Genomic DNA, 16507 nt, shown 5'->3' with positions numbered 1-16507 from the left:
CCTCTGCATTTTGGAAATATAATGCTACTTCATTTTGTTTTGTAGGTGACTGCATTAACTTTACTGAAGAGAGAAGACTACTCAGACCTGAACAGCTTATTGAGGAGAGAATTCAACCCCCTTAGTCGCCTCTTGGTATTGCTAGGATGGACACATTGTCAAAGTGTGGAATCAGCAAAAGCATTGCTGTGGACTCTTCACAAAACTCGGGTAAATCAGCAGAAAGCAAGTAGCAGTATTGAAGTCTGAGTCCAGATAATGCGATTTGCTTGCAAATATGAAAATAATTAAAAGGAGGGAGTTTCCAGTGAGAATATTAATCTTTGTCCAAATGGAATTTAAAAAGCTAAAGCGTTGCAATTGAGTGGAGGTAACATTATTGAACACTTACCTTTGTTCTTACTCCTCAGCTTTGAAGGGATTATGATTGCCCAAGAGATTCTGAAAGTTTATCTTGCATAAGCTTTTCACCCTTTGCTGTTAACATGAGAAAGACAACTGTGGTTGTTGATTGGTTTTGAAAAGAGCTGAGGGACATTTCATCCAGTGAATCATCCCTGGATAGTGAGTGACTAACTCTGGACACAACTAGCCTGAGTTCAGCAGGGTAGCTGAATTTCTCATACCCATTCTCAAAATTAAATGATAAATTACAAGAGCTGTGACTGCAAGACTGCCTTGTTTGGGGGGAGTTTTCATCATTGAAGAAGAGAGAGAATTCTAACTCCAATGATGTCTGCCTGCAGGCAGGTGGCACGGAGAACAGAGGTGGAAATACAGAGAGCTTTGCGCTGCTGGGTCATTGGGGCACATCTAGGCTGGGATTGCCTTAAGGGAGTTACCATCTATTGGTAATAGACTGAAGATCTATTCAATAGCCTCTGCAAAGTGAAAGTCTTAGATCTGATTTAACGGGCATGTATCTGTGGTAGAAACGTACATGGTAAAGCAGAGTAACTGTCTGCTACTGAGCATATTATCTGGTTTAGTACATGCTTAGTTCTAGAGGTTAGTGTCTTACAGTGTTACTAACAAGCATTAATTTGCATTTTGAAAGCTAACCTTGAAAAGGGGTGTAGCCACCCTTCCGTGGGCTGTATGTGTGTCACATTCAGGCTGACTGTTTCTGATGCTGCTTCAGAATAGCCCTTCCTTGCTGGCTTTGTAATAAAACTGTCAGTTTTCTGTACTTGAAAGTTATCATCTGGATAAAGAAGACTTATGAACATCCTGTATGCTGTACAGGTTGGTTCTGCTGTAAAGGGGATTTGTTGTAAGGGGTTTCTTTTATTTGTCTTTCCATGTAGGATCTGTGCAATGACTTGGTACTGAAAGACTTCTGTGATGGGCTGTGGTCCCAGGTGGAAGTTTTTGAATGGTGCATACAGCAAAACAGGTAGGACTTTTTACAAATTGTCTTGCCAAATCTGCCTATTAGTTAATTCATGTATGCAAATAGAAACTGTGTTCTTTTCTGTGAACCTTGACTGATCATCTTGTGATTATATATGCCAAGCTCTTGAAACTGCTTCGTGGGCAATGCTGTTCGTTTTTCTTTTTAATCTCAGTAGTTTGGTTGAATCAGAATTAGAGCGGGAGGTACGTTTTTAAACATATCCAAGAGACCCTAAGTTGTTTATGCCCCTTTTTTGTTTGTTCTCTCTTGCAGTATTACTATCCCAAGGAAAATTCTTTTGCAACACTTGCACAATCTAGATTGCCACACTGCAGTATACTCTCTTCATCATCTCACTAATCTTCTGGCACTGAACGAAGACAGTGTTATTGAGCTTCTTCAGAAAGTTCCTGCTAGAGACCAACAGATGCAGGGTAAATGTGTAGGGTCATGAGAACACAAAACCACATGATCCATCAAGTATGTGCTGCTTACTGTTTACGCTGGGAAGAATGTTCTTTTGTCCTGTTTCTGTAAATAAGGATGATATTGCTTATCAGCTGTTTTGTGGAAGAATACTAGGCAGCATGTAGAAGTCATTTTGGAATCCTTTTGTGGAGTAAATTGTCTTCCAAGAAGGAATTGTGAGATCTCTTTAATCTCATAAGGACAGATCTCTTGAAAGAGATTTTTTGCAGTGGTAACAAGATTTTGCACATGCTCATATGTGCTACTCATTGTAACTTACATACTTTATAATACCCTTAGCTATCTGTGCCCTTATTTTTAAATCAAAGGGTAAAGCCAAATGAAATTTACAGTATCTTATACTATAGCTAATATTAATACTAACAGTAATATTAAGTTTTACCAAATCTACTTTAATATTAAAATCAGTAAGGTTTACCTACAGGCTGTATTTGCATCCTTGTTGCCTCACTTATCTTCCTGTATTCCAATTTGGTGCCTAGAATACCTGAGTTTACTAAACACGTTAGTTCACTTATAAGTGATTCCTTTGTACACTCTTTTGATTGCAGCTGATGGTCAGGTATAGCTGCTATTTTAGTGCTGTTTTCTGATAGAGCCTCTTAATAATGATACAGAAAGTCAGTCTTCCTGTATGTGTTAGAACCTAAGAAGCTGCAATTTTTTGTGCCTTATTCCTTGTATGGATGGGAATTTGTACATAGGTAATTTTAACCTGCGTTGTGTGGAAAGCTCTCAGTGATGGATCTTGCACAGATGTTCCAGTGGAAGGTAGTTTTTTCTCCCTCCAGTAATCATATTGTTAAGATGTTGCCTTCCAGTCCTATTTTACAAGTTTTGTTGTTAAAATTATCATGGCAGTTGTCTTGAATAGGCTTAAAAGACATAATGATTGATACTCTATATAGATCTCAGGACAGACCACTGTCCTGCTTTCTGAAATTAATTGTTTTGTTCTTGCTGATGTTGTTTTTTTTTTTAATTCTTACATTTTAATTATTTTCTGCTTGCATTCTGTCAAAACTCTTTCAAAAACAGGAAGAGACAGTCCCATCATAATCTTCTGGGAGCTGCATGACTATAGCAAAAGAACTCTAGCTGTGGTTTCTTTTCTATTTTCAGATCACTAATTTACGGAACTAGTTAATGGAAGACAAGTCCTCCCTTTCTTTTCAGTCCAGTGATTATTGTAAAATTTAGATAATTTTATGAACACAGGTTAATAGAATCTCCTTTAAAATAATCTAATTTGAATCTTAAGGGAAGGGGTCATGAAATTTTGATTTGTCTGACTTGGTAGTGTTAACAAACCTTTTTCTCCATTCACCCCACCTACTACTTCTTCTTCCTCTTCTCTCTGACATATTTGACAGCTGCAGTAGTGAAACTGAAGTAGTGGTATTGTAGACAGTTGTGTTCAGGCGTCCTTCAGGTCAGTGTGTAACATTAGCTTTGATCACCCACACTAACAAAAGAAATGATGGGCAGAAATTTCTTCATGATGGATAGAATTCAAGAATAAGGTTTTAATATTTCTGGCATAGGAAAAAGAGTGCTTGTAGTTGAAGGATATTTCTTTTTGGTACAGGAAAAAGGGTTGGTTTAGACGTGGGTACTGGCACAGACTCACTGCATCCAAGTCTTTCCCCATGGGAGGCAAAAGCGTATTAAACTTGCATTAGATTACCTATATGTATCTTACAGTGTATCCAGTTAGCTATTTATCTTTTTAAGAGGACTGTATTTATTTGATCTCTGGCTTCACATACCTGAAGGCCTCTTAAGACACTGGTATTGAGAACTTTTTGAGTGCTGTGTATTAGTGTAAAGCTGCTAGTGAATTGTGGCATTTCTGCGGCCATGTGGATTCTGCAAAAGATTCATACTTAAATGTTTCCTCAGTTCTGTGCTGTCTGCACAATAGTTTCCACCACTTTGTTTAGAATTGCAGTGAGAGGGAATAATGGGTTTCAAATTGTTTGTGCTCTTGAGGCTATTGTCTTGGCTGCTCTGTAGTTTTTAGAACAGTTCAGGCTGGTGCTTTTCTTTGAAATCAAGCTCACACCTTGTGGAGTACAATGCTGAAAGACTTTCTAGGTAATACCGTTCAGTCCCAGAGTTTGGGTGGGGACATTATCAGCACAGAGCACCAGTGCTTGGTTTAAAAAACTTGGCTGATGCTTCCCTTGTGTGACAGTAGGCAGAGGGACAGTCTCACGCTTGTACAAGAATATAGGATAGTGGATTCAAGCAACCTGGTTTAACATTGGGGTTTTCTTGGTTTAGCTTTGTTTGCTTGTTTGTTGGGGGGTTTTAACCTTTGTACAGTAGTTGGATAATTCAGCTAAACTCAGCATAACAGAATATATGACTCTATATTGCCTTCCTGGGTGAAGGTGATGATCATGTGACTTGTATGTAATTTGCAGCTCTAATGTTCTGTTGTACTGAAAGGGGATCATGTCTCTGGCATGTGACACCTTCTTTCCTCAAAAAAAAAAAAAAGGGCAAAAGGGGAAAGAAGGGAGTATGATACTTCTTTAAGTTGACTTTTTCATAAGTGTGTGAAGGAAACTGTGGGATGGTGCTTTTTGTTTAATCAATGGCCAGCCACTGTGCGTAGACTCAACCATGACTATTTGTAGAACTCCATAGAGGTGGTGGTATTCTGTGCTCACTGTGGTCAGTGAGCCAGTCTGCACTATCTTTCCTACTTATCTACTGTGTGATAGAACAAAAACTTCTTAAGATGCTGGAGGGAGACAGGATCTGTCCCTGTATTGTGAATATATCAGTGTAGCTTAGTATGTACCTCTAATGAGAATCATCATGAGCAGAATTTGATCATTCTGTGCTATATCCAGCTCCTGTAACCCAAATTCACAGAAAATTTCCCTTTCAGAAAGAGATCCAGACCTGACTTTTCTGCGCATATCTATCTGTTGTGTTTTGTTTTGTTTCAAATATTGTGAAGTACTGATGAGAGAGGGCAAATCTGGGATGGAGGTGCCATAGGGCAAGAAAGACTAGATATATCAATATTGCTGTGTGGGAACTGCAGAAGAAAACTAACTTGTTTTCTTGTCTACCTGCTACCCCCTCACCACCTTTCCCTCCACAGCAGCAACATTCCCTAACACCCTGAGTCAGCAACGCAATCTGGCACTCTTTCGAGCATTTTGTGCCATGAAGTATGCTGTTTACGCTCTCTGTGTGAATTCACATAAGCATTCCAAGTGCAAAGATTGTGTACGCAGCCATCTTGGTGATATCCCTGAGGACGAAACTTTTGGAGAACCAGCAGGTGATTGGCCTTCTTTCTCAGGTTCAGTAGCTTGTGCTGTAACATTTGCTGGACTCTGAATTATTATTATTATTATTATTATCGGGATAATACTGCATCCTGTGTACATACGATGTTTTTATTCAGTGGGCTGTGAGTGTTTTGCAAACAAGTATAATGGCATTTCTTTGAGGTGCTGTTACCTTTAATAATAATAGGTATGAGTAAGCTCCTTGCCTTCTTCCGAAATACTCTAGGTAACTCTATTAAAAATACAGCGCAAGAAGGTGATATTAGATACAGGATGGTAGTAGCAGGGATGATTTTGTAACAGGCTATGATTTCCCAGGGCTAAAACAGATTTACCCACTAAAATGGGTGTAATCTGGGTTTGCACATCATTGCACGAGGTGATAATTGGCATTCCTGAGAGGGAAGAAGCACACTACATTTTAAAATGTAAAATGTATGCCACGTATTTACTTGATTTGTGGAGCAATGATTGGCTCTGAGCCACTGGGAGAGTTCTCTCTCCTAAGATTTTCTGAAAGGGCAGAGGCTGGAGGAAGGAGCTGCTGAAAAATGTTGTAAATGTTCCTTACTTTTTTTTTCAATTTTACAGATTGCTCTTCAGTATTTCCTCAGTACCTTGAGAAGTGTCAGCAGTTCTTAAGGAGTGTTCCTGCTCCTCTGCGCCTGGAGGTTTTGGAGAACATCTTCTCCTTGCTCTTTGTTTCCTATAGTGATCTGCATACTGATACTCGTTTACCTGAAGACTATGCAGAAGATGATGATATTGAGAAAAAGAGTACTACTATGAGTGCAGAAGGCAGTGCTAGTCAGCATTCTTCCACCTCAGAAAGTCCACAGCGCCTAATGGAGGCTGAAAAGAAATCAGAGAGGCGTCTGCTGACTGCTCAGGCAGTTCACACACGCCCCCAAGAGCTTCGTGACTTGATGTTAGATGGCCAAAGGTGTGAAACCTCTAGGATGAGTTACCTGGATCTGAAACACTTCACCAGTGGTGTAACTGGATTTTTAGTGGATGATGTGGCCATGGATGCCTTCCTCACATTGCTTCTCAACCATCTGGAAGAAATTCAGGGTTCTCTCCCATGGGACTCTAGTAATGTACTTCATGAAGAGCTGGAGCTTGTAGAGTGCTTGAATCTTTCTGCAACCAGAGATGCCTTTGGAAGTCGTGTGTTACAGTTCTCCAAATATCTTTCTGAAGCTCACTGGCGATACAAGGTGGTAATGAGTAACAGAAATGCAGGTATGCTTTGTATTTAGCACTTTTTGACACATCCAGACTGTTTAGTGTCCTGATTTAACTAAGTACCACACAGGTGCTCACTCTGTACTAGCCACTAGGAAGAAAATTAACTGTGTCCCAGCTGAAACTAGGACATTGTTACAGCTGCCCAGGCAGTAGTCTGGATGAAATTCCTTGAGCACATTTTGGCAGGTATTAGGAGAGTGATCTAGTTGGAAATTACCTTGCTCTTGCACCATTCCCCAGTAGGAGTAATCTCTATTATAATCAGAGAGTTTGGGTTTTCTTTTCTGCCTCCCCTTTGTGGATGCACTGCTTCAGTTTGTCTTTCTCCTGTTCTTTTGTTACAAGTTGTATTGACAGTGCGTTGATATGAAGGGACATGATGGTGTGTGTGATACAATGCAAGCCAGATAGACTAATTTCATTCATGAAGGGTTGATTTTAGCCTAGTCTGGAAGCATGTTAAGAAGAGGAAGAACTTGGATTATTCTGGGGTGCAGACCACTCCTCAGGAGTAGCTAGAACAATACACTCAGGAGCCTATTTCCCACCTTCTTCCTTATTGTCAGCCCTACAGCTATCAGATTTCTGCTTGTGCTTATTGTGTATCTTGGACCATGCAAAGTCTATGTCCCAAGAAAAACTGTGCAGTATGGACCTTAAATGTTCCAAATTTCCAAAATTGTATTCAACTATTTCTCAAGTCTCCCCCTGTAAAGGAGGGGATGTGCTGGGACTTCTATTTGAGTAGGCAGCCCTCATTATTTCTATTGGACAGGCAGCAGCTTTCAGTGGGATTCTGTACGTTTGAGTCCTGACTTCTCACAAATGACAATTATTTGGTGAACATCTTTCAGGGAAAGGTGGCTTTTATTCACACTGCATATCTCTTGGATTTTTTTGTTTCAAGTGCTGACACCCCCATTACTTGCCCGCTTCCAGAACTGTTGACTGAGTCAGGGTTCACTCCACCATGTATTGAAAAAAAAACAGTTATTTCATCAAAACCTTAATGACAAATCAAACTCTCTTTTACTATTTTAATTCTTATTCTTTTTATCCTGTTTCTAGCTGCTTGTATACTTGGGCTATACCTATTTTTCTGTATAGTTAGAATCATAGAATCATTTAGGTTGGAAAAAACCCTTAGTACTCATTAGGGATATGTAGAAGCTATAATACATTCCAAGCAATGTTGGATGTGGAAGTGATAACTGAATTGCATCAAAGTTACTTTAAGGTGCTATTTTAAACTTCATTGTGAAAGAGCTCTTAGCTGAGATTAACTGTGTTCCCTTTGGAAATTTCCCAGCATAGCTCTATCTATGTAAATGTGCTGATAGATTCTGTAATTTAGACAAATAACTGTTGATGGCCTGTCCAGCTATTTGGTAATGTTTTGCTTAAATGTTTCACAGAACATCACCTTGCAGCTTCCAGGAGATACTGCTCTTTAATTAGGTGCTCCAGCTTTAAGAAACGAAGTAGATCTCAAAGGTACAAGACAGGTGGGTTGAGAAAGTGACTTGGAGAAGACCTCTCTGAAATCTAATTTTGCTAAGCTCATACAAAATTTGCTGAGCTCATGAATTGAATACAATTAGATTTAATAACTAAGGTAGAGAACTAGATTTATTTCCTTTAGTTTTCTAACCGATTTGAAATGTCTTAGTCAAGTTCAACTTGGATTGAGGTTGTTTTCCTAAAGTTCACCTACACAACTAAAAGATAATTAATTTTAAATTCAAGTTAGAAAACAATTTCTTTCATACATAGTCTGATTTGGGGCAGGGGAGAACTTTGCAACTAGAGGATGGTTCTTCCCTTTCTCCATTGTATCCAGTGACTGTTTGCTATATTTTCATCCCTATCACAGTAATGTTTAGGATGTGAATCTACAGGAATCTGTGGCTTAAATTGACAGCCTTAGGAGAAGGTTGGGTTCCTCACTCTTTTTCAATTTAGCCTTTAAAAGGTACATCTGTTTTTGGAGTGGGATGTTCCAGAAAAAGAAACTTTAAAGTATCTCACAAGTCACTGATGGGCCACCCTAACAGTTTGTTGCCTAACATTTTCTTCAAATCAGGAGGTTTTGCATTTGTCATAGACATCAGTGATGGCTCATTGTGAGACACTCTTGAACATCTCTTCTCTTTGCCTGACCTGTTATTTGCAGTAAGTTTTAATTACCTTGTCTAGAAAAAGTGCCTTTAATATACCGGTTTTTATTTGTTTCTATTTCAGATGGGAAAGAGAGAACTTCCAGTCCATCATTAGAAAGTACAAGTAGTGAGCTAAGCACCAGTACTTCAGGTATTAAGCCACAAAGTAGTATTTGTTTGTCTTGTCAGTGTGCATGATGAAGTATTTGCTTGATTAGTTGATGTGAATTACTGCTTATATAGAACAGGATTAGAGCACTTCTCAGAGCTCCCAGTTTTGGGCTTTTTTTTTAAATTAGATTAATATATGTTTTCTGGAATAAGAAAATTGGATTTTTCTAGATATTTTGGCTTACAGGAAACAGTATGCTATGCAGTGAGATGCAACAGTCAAAAAACCTAACAGACTGTTAGTCATGTAACCTAAAACATTCTTAGACATGTTAAATTGATTTAACAAGTGCAGTATTTAAGACTTCTCCCTTCATCCATATTGAGCCAGTGCCCTAGCATTGCATGCACATTATGTAGCTGCTAAACAGTGTTATATTTGGATGAGATCCAGATTGAAAGATCTGACTAAGTAGTGAAATATTGCAAGAATTTATAGCAAGATATTTATGTTGATCTCTACCCTAAAACTTCTTTCAACTCTGCTCCTATATCTTTCTGTTAAATATATGAAGTATCTGATATTTGGCTGTTATCTGGTGAAATGTTTTTTTTTTTTCTTAATGGTATATTGATTAATTCTGTTGTCTTGCAGAGGGAAGCACCAGTAATGTGTCTGGCTCAAGTGATTTGGAAAGCAGAGTGAGACCACAGCAGCAAAACCCCCTCATTCCTATGATGCTTTCCCCACCAGAATCACTGTTAGTGTCTTGTGTTTTGAGAGGAAATTTCGTAGAAGCCCATCAGGTAAAGCAGTTGCATGTATTTTGTGCAATTAAAAATGTAATTTGCTATTGATGTTTGTGGTTGTGATAGCTGATGAAATTCCTGCTTCTTTTGTATTAGGTAGCATAGAGCTGAAACATCTACATTCCAAGTGAAAGGGTCACTTCAGAAGTAAAGTGAAAGAACAAAAATATTCCAAACCAAGATCCCAAGAATGCTGGGGTGTTTTTTTTTCCTTGTTATATAAAAATGTTGTCTCTAAGCCTGGGTTCTGAAAGTATGAAAATGTTTGAGAGTTAGCCATGCTTAGTGTTTCAGCTGACTGAAGATCATAAAGAGCTCATGTGAAGTCTCCTGAGGAAGCAGCATCTGAACTGCTTACTTTTAGTCAGTGAATAAAACCCATGATGCTGCCAGTTGTAAGGTTGTCAGGAACATGGAAAGGTATTCCTTACCCAAAGCACAGCCAAAGTGGTAATTAAATTTATTTGAAGGAGGTGTGTTTTGACGCTGAATTCATGGTACGGAAAACAGGCAGAAAAACTTGAAGCTGACAGTCCGCAGGTTCACAGTTGTTTGCTCCCTCACAGCCATGCGTACCTTTCTTTAAGGGACTTTTGGGCTGATGCTCTGAAAAAATATGTGAAAAAAGCAGTGACCTAGCTGAGTTTGAGAGTGGTATCAGAACAATTAGTATCATTTAAGCATTGCATTAGCAGCAGGTTACTGCTCAAACCATTAGTTCTGTTTTGACATTAAGCATGCCACTTAATCTCTGCTTACAGGGCCAAAAGAAGAATTTTGTTTTGCTTTGTTACTTTGAATTTCAGTATCGCTGATGATGAATTCAAGCTTGGTTTGTGTTCTGTTGTTGGTTTGATAATAGGAACATGCACAAATGTGCTTATCTATTCTGTGTTAAATTTCTCGCTTAATTCCTTTCTGAATAAGAATTTGTTTAAAATGTTTACTTTGGAGGCCCAACTTGATAGGGTTTTTTTGTTTGTTTGTTTTGGTTGGGGTTTTTTGTTGTTGTTGTCTGTTGAAATCATGAAAAGTTATTCTGCAAGACGAGGTTTATGAAGATTAATTCAGCTCTAGCCTTGCAACAAATAGAATCATAGAATAGTTAGGGTTGGAAAGGTCCTTAAGATCATCTAGTTGCAACTCCGCTGCCATAGGCAGGGACACCTCACACTAAGCCATGTCACCCAAGGCTCTGTCCAGCCTGGCCTTGAACACTGCCAGGGATGGAGCATTCACAGCTTCCCTGGGCAACCTATTCCAGTGCTTCACCACCCTTACAGTAAAGAACTTCCTCCTTATATCCAGTCTAAACTTCCCCTGTTTAAGTTTGAACCCATTACCCCTTGTCCTGTCACTACAGTCCCTAATGAAGAGTCCGTCTTCAGCATCCCTATAGGCCCCCTTCAGATACTGGAAGGCTGCTATGAGGTCTCCACGCAGCCTTCTCTTCTCCAGGCTGAACAGCCCCAACTTTCTCAGCCTCTCATATGGGAGGTGCTCCAGTCCCCTGATCATCTTCATGGCCTCCTCTGGACTTGTTCCAACAGTTCCATGTCCTTTTTATGTTGAGGACACCAGAACTGCACACAATACATAATAGCTGAGCTTTGTAAAAATAGTTGAAAAATTTCTCTAAGATCCTGTTTGTCAGGCACTTAAAACTCTCTACATTTCAGCCTTCTGTGTCTGGGTTTTTTTTTCCGTTGAAGTATGTGCTTTATTTTATTCCTTCATCTCTTCTAAAAGCCCCCAAAGTTCTTTGACCTTTGAAAAGTTCTGTTGACATACTCTGTAATTACATATATTGCTGTTTCTGAAAGGTGGCATTGATGTTTAATCTGGATACTTCACCTTGCTATGGTGAATTGGTTTTCATGGAACGCTACCAAGAGGCAGTACAAGAAATGGCAAGAGTGGAGCACAACATTGAGAATCAAGCGTCAGATGGTACTGGAGGCATCAGGAAATCTGGCAGTGGCCGTTCAACACTGCAAGCTATTGGGAATGCAGCAGCAGCTGGTAAGGACTGGGGGGTTTGAGTTTTTTATCATAAAAGGTGAGGGAGAGGGAGAAGTGGAAAATAGGAGATAGCAATTTGAAGACTGTCATAATGAGTGCAGCAATTCTTCAGAAGAGTACATGGTGGTTCTTTGCATTGTGAAGACTAAGAATGCTGAAATTTGCTTTTGATGCCCAGGTAGTTTTATCCATTCTGCAGTAATTAGTCCATGGTGCAGGCCACCTATTGAATTATTTTCCAAAAGGATTAAGAGAATAATCATCTATGACAGGATCTGAGACACACAGCAAGTTTAGTCAGTGATATTGTGTTTTACTGGTGCATGTAGGTATGGTATTTTATTCCATCTCGGACGTTACTGATAAATTGCTTGCAACTTCTGGAAGTCTTGCCCCTACTCTCCAAGAAAACTTCTGGATCAACAACATCCAGCTGGAGCATACTGATCCTCTGCGGGAAGTCCTGGAAGATCTCAGTCCTTCAGCAATGGCAGCATTTGATCTGGCTTGTACTCAGTGCCGTCTTTGGAAGACATGCAAACAGCTTTTGGAAACAGCAGAAAGAAGACTGTACAACAGCCTTGAAACTCGGGGTAGGCTTTTGATTTTTGTGTTTATTAACCTGGGCCTGGGAGCAGAAAATGCCTGTCTGTGACTGTTGTTTGTGCTAACACCTGAGCCTCAACTAAATCTCATTTTGTAGTTTTTATGTTAGTTTCTCCTTTTTCCACTCCTAACCTTTATTTTGTCCCCTTTTGCAAAATAACTTTTCCAGGCCACCATCCTGACTTTGGTTCACTGTATTCTGAAGGTGTAAAGGGTTTTTCAGCAGTTCTTCAGCAAATAAGTAAAATTCTCAACTATTCCTGTGCATCTCAAGGGCAATCCAAGCCAGGTAGTATGCTTTGCTGATAAGATACTCTGTTGAAATGTGTTTAAGTTCAGTTCTTGTCCTCTGTTGCAATGGAAATTTGAACCTTCAGGTTATTAGCTTAAAATAAAAAAGGAGTGGGGGGGCAAGACCCAAGCTCAATTCTGAATAAAAGGAAACATCTTGAATTTTGCAAACTAATTGTATTATAAAACAATTTTGGTTCTGTGGGGCTTTTTCTGTGCAGAAGTATTTCTGTCTTTGTTATAGTTGCTGTTTCCTTCTCTCTCTTTGTAGAGGTCTCGGATGAGAAAATAGGGAATCATTTTCGATGCAGTATTGTAAACCTTCTGCAAGCTTGTTACCCTGCCTTGACTGAAGAAAGTATTACTAATGAAATAATTTTATCACAAAATCTGGATCAAATCCTAAAGGCACTGACACATGTCGAACGTTCTGTGGGTGAGTTACTTGTGTGATCATGAAGACTGACAAATGGATCTAAACTTTTTTTCTGCCTGACCAAGCAACTCTAAATCTGGTTGTAGTGCTCTTTGACATATGCATAAGTAATTTTTTTCAAATCATAAATGCAATGTGTAAATTTTATCTGTAATTCTTATATTCTGAGCACTTGTTTTCAGAGCTAAAATTGTGAACTTGACAGAGATGAAAAGACAATATTAATGAGGACAATTGAGGCTATTATTTGTCCTATTTTTCTTCAGTCCTAACAAGGAGTTCTTACAGTGTATTTTAACCTGACAGCTTATAGATAATTTGGTGTATCTTTACTGTTGCCTTTTTCTTTTATTTTCTTCCCAATCTTACTTTTTGTCATTTAATACTTACTTGAATCTTAGATGTATGTCTGTTCTCTTAAACCAGACTCTAAAGGCAGCCTGCTTGGCACCTTGGTGGAGCAGGTCTCTCTCAAACCTGCAGAGCTGGAGAAGCACATGGTTTGGAATCAGTCACAGCTCCTGCTGAGAACTCTTGCCCAAACTGTCCAAATCACGCCAGAGAGCAACATGCAGACAAACTTTGTGAAGACCTTCTTTGACTACATCACTAGACTGGCTGCTGTTTTATTACAAAGCCTAAATGCAGAGCTAGGTAAGAGATTTCTGCTGGATGGTCTGAGTCTAGACAGAGATACCCAGACACTGTAGTCTGATCTGATTTGGGAAAGTAATTGTACAAAAATAGTTCCTTGCCAAACGTGCCTACCACCTGTGCATAGTCATCTTTTCATTTTGACTGATTATTGCGCTGTTTTCAATTTTATTTCTTAACACCTAGGCCAATCACAGCCAAGATAAAAATAGTTAATGGCAGTAGGAAACTGAGAACAGAAATGTTAACTGCTGCCCAGATTCTGTATTTTGGTTAGGCAAAACAAAGTCTTGACCTCCAAATATTCTGATCACTACTCTGTAAGGCAAGATTGAGTCTTGCATCTAGTGGATCAGCATTTTTCTGCTCAGTTAGAGGCAACCAGTGCCCTGCTTCTCCACAGGGATAAGAAAAGAGTGTGTAGAAGGTTATGCAGAGATAACTAGGCAGATTTTTTTTTCAGATAATCAGCAGATGATGGTGGTCCATGGAAAGGAAGGCACCATTGGCACATAAAGCTATCAGAAGAACAGAAAATTCAGTGTGCTAGGAGAAAAACCACTGGTCTAGGTTTTAAATTTGACATTAATTGAGCTGCTCTAATGTAAAATACCACAGTACTGCTTTCAGAGAATACCTTCCCAAGAGAAAAGGGCAAAGATCTGTTTTCAGACATGATGGTTCAGCTCAAGTCACTACCGTAACAGCTGTAACATTTGTATGGATGTGATTCAGTCCTCGTTGACTGACTGCTATAGCCAAAAAAAAAAAAAAAAATTGTGAACCTAGATCTCACTTAAAGGCCAAAGAGTCTCCACGATACCTGATTTGGTAATAGGCCTAGTAAAATGTGACCTAGTGGTGCCAAGTTTAAGAGGCCTGTGATAGTTGCAAATGCATTGCAGTTTACTCAGGATTTTACCACTGGTGTGAATGTGGACCTCTGTGAATTTAGTCAAAGGTTTCAGACTCGGGCTCTTAAAATTTGTGTTCATAAAATAAGACTTGTTTAGTATATTCTGTCAATATGTTTGTATTATAATAAATGTTCTGATTTTTCTTTTTTAAGATAAGTCTGCAGAAGTGAAAGTGGCAAACCCTTTCATATTGTTACAGCAGAGCCCATCTCAGCTGCTCTCCCAGCTTGTGTTTGAGAAACAGGTTCATCCTGACAGGTTGGTACTTTAAAGGTTATGTACTTCTCTAGTTTATTTTGGTGTTGGTGACTTAAGACCTCAGCCAGGATTAAATTTTTCTCTGACTGCTTAGCATAGGTTGTATAGCCAGCTGTGTCCCACCAGCTAATCATTTAACATTGCAAGAGTTGGAGTACAGGGAAGAGCTTAGTCAGTGGCTTCTCCATCAACTTGAAGATTTTTTAATAATGAACAGTATGGCTCTGTATTTTTAACAGTTGCTGTCTGTTGTGAAGAGAGAGTGCTTTTATGCGGATCTTTTTTAACTGAATGTGTGACAGTTCAGAGCAGTGGACTTGCAACTTTACAGTGTAATAAGATATAATAGACCTGTAGAGATTATATAGATGTAATAGATATAATAGACAAGCTTCTTGTGAATACAGCAGTGCATGGCCTTGCCTAGTCAGTAAGTAAACTAGATAATCTGAGGTATTTCCATCACAAATTACTAAATTAGGTTGGCATGGAAAGTGTCTGATTTGACAAAGCTCTTAAAAAGATGAGCACTAACTGTGAACTTTAGTATGGTACATTTAGGTAAAAGTGAATGTTTGAGGAGTGGGTTCATTATCATTAAAAGAATGGCAGCCTAAGCTCTGAATTACCAGTGTTGTGCTGTATACATTTTTTTTCACACTGAGTAAACATAGGATATGTACTCTCCCCCAGTGAAGAATATTAGGGGGCTTGTTGTTACAAAGCATTTGGAAGATTTATGAAAATATGTAATTGTAAAGTACCTTTTATGTGTTCTGAGTAAGCTGTTTCTGGTTTCAATCCTGCAGGGTTTCCTCTCTCTTGGCTAAAGAAGATTTGAACTTGAATGTGCAGCAAGTTATTGTTCACTGTTGCTGTGAACCACTGTCATTGTGCAGTGCAAGGCAAAACAGCCAGGCGAAGTCTCTTGTGACAAACATCAACAGCTTAGCACATCAGTGTGCCTGCCACTGCCTGCCAGATGTTGAAATACCTATTCTCAATTCTGCAGTGACCTCTGAGGATATCTCCATTCTGGCCCCATCCCCTGTGAATGACTTGAGCCAGCACACACTCACTGCCTCCTCCCTGGACTTCCTAAAGTCTCAGTCAAAGCTCACGGCCACAGTGGCATGTCTATGTGCATCTAATATACAGAAAATTCCCAAATCGAGTTTATCTTGGATGGAATTTCGGGGCAAAAGGGAGGTGCCTTTAGGTTTGGAGCAAATTTCCAGGGAGTGTGAGACATTGTTGAAGGAGTTTCCAATATTGGAACAATTTCTTTTTACTATGTTTGAGCCACTTCAGAATCTGCAAGAGGAAGGTAGCAGTTTGGTTACCGTCTTCTCTGGCAAGACATACATATCTCTGGTTCTCCTAGGACTGCATTCCACCACAGCTGTTAAGGTATTAATGGGAGTCTTTCAACAAGCTCTTGCTGCAAAGAACTGGGACAGAGCTCTGAAGGTCTTAGATCTGTACAGTCAGGACATGGAGGAGCTGGTCAGTGTGAAGGATGCTGTGCTGAGCTGTGCAGCTGCTGAAGGTAAAAAAGATTGTCAGGCTTTTTTCTCTTCATCTTTTTCTTTTTTTTTTTAATGAAGAATACAGCCTGGATCAAGAGGTGAAACTAAAGTAGAGATCCTTGGGCAAATCCAAAGACAGAAGCAGATCCCTTCATTCTAAATTTGCTTTCTCTGATGGTGTTGTTTCAGTTTTGCAAATCCTGACCAATTTAGCACAAGAGAACTTGCATGCATCTGTGGTGATATTTTTACGTGGAGCTCTGA

The 16507-nt window shown here is 39.3% G+C and overlaps 1 protein-coding gene across 8 annotated transcripts in view; it reads left to right on the top strand.

The window, feature by feature from the left end:
- Positions 1-16507, top strand: part of ZFYVE26 (zinc finger FYVE-type containing 26) — a 51167-nt gene that overhangs the window by 7763 nt on the left and 26897 nt on the right. For 6 of the 8 annotated variants that reach the window (XR_009964935.1, XR_009964934.1, XM_062619241.1 and 3 more), the window contains 15 exons: positions 46-210; positions 1308-1396; positions 1670-1830; positions 5007-5210; positions 5791-6444; positions 7866-7955; positions 8692-8760; positions 9376-9527; positions 11354-11552; positions 11882-12145; positions 12328-12447; positions 12721-12885; positions 13312-13539; positions 14609-14714; positions 15524-16263. Coding sequence is in view for 6 of the 8 variants with exons in the window: in XM_062619241.1 (XP_062475225.1) it covers positions 46-210; positions 1308-1396; positions 1670-1830; positions 5007-5210; positions 5791-6444; positions 7866-7955; positions 8692-8760; positions 9376-9527; positions 11354-11552; positions 11882-12145; positions 12328-12447; positions 12721-12885; positions 13312-13539; positions 14609-14714; positions 15524-16263 (3406 nt within the window). In the remaining 2 variants the exon portion in view is untranslated. The remainder of the gene's footprint in view (positions 1-45; positions 211-1307; positions 1397-1669; positions 1831-5006; positions 5211-5790; positions 6445-7865; positions 7956-8691; positions 8761-9375; positions 9528-11353; positions 11553-11881; positions 12146-12327; positions 12448-12720; positions 12886-13311; positions 13540-14608; positions 14715-15523; positions 16264-16507) is intronic. The other 2 variants (XM_062619240.1, XM_062619243.1) reach the window with 2 other exon arrangements.

This window comes from Pezoporus occidentalis, unplaced genomic scaffold (assembly GCF_034315485.1).
Source record: "Pezoporus occidentalis ecotype Australia unplaced genomic scaffold, CSIRO_AGI_Poc_V1 ctg21, whole genome shotgun sequence".
Classification (NCBI taxonomy): domain Eukaryota; kingdom Metazoa; phylum Chordata; class Aves; order Psittaciformes; family Psittacidae; genus Pezoporus; species Pezoporus occidentalis.
This window is presented reverse-complemented; position numbering and strand designations above follow the sequence as displayed.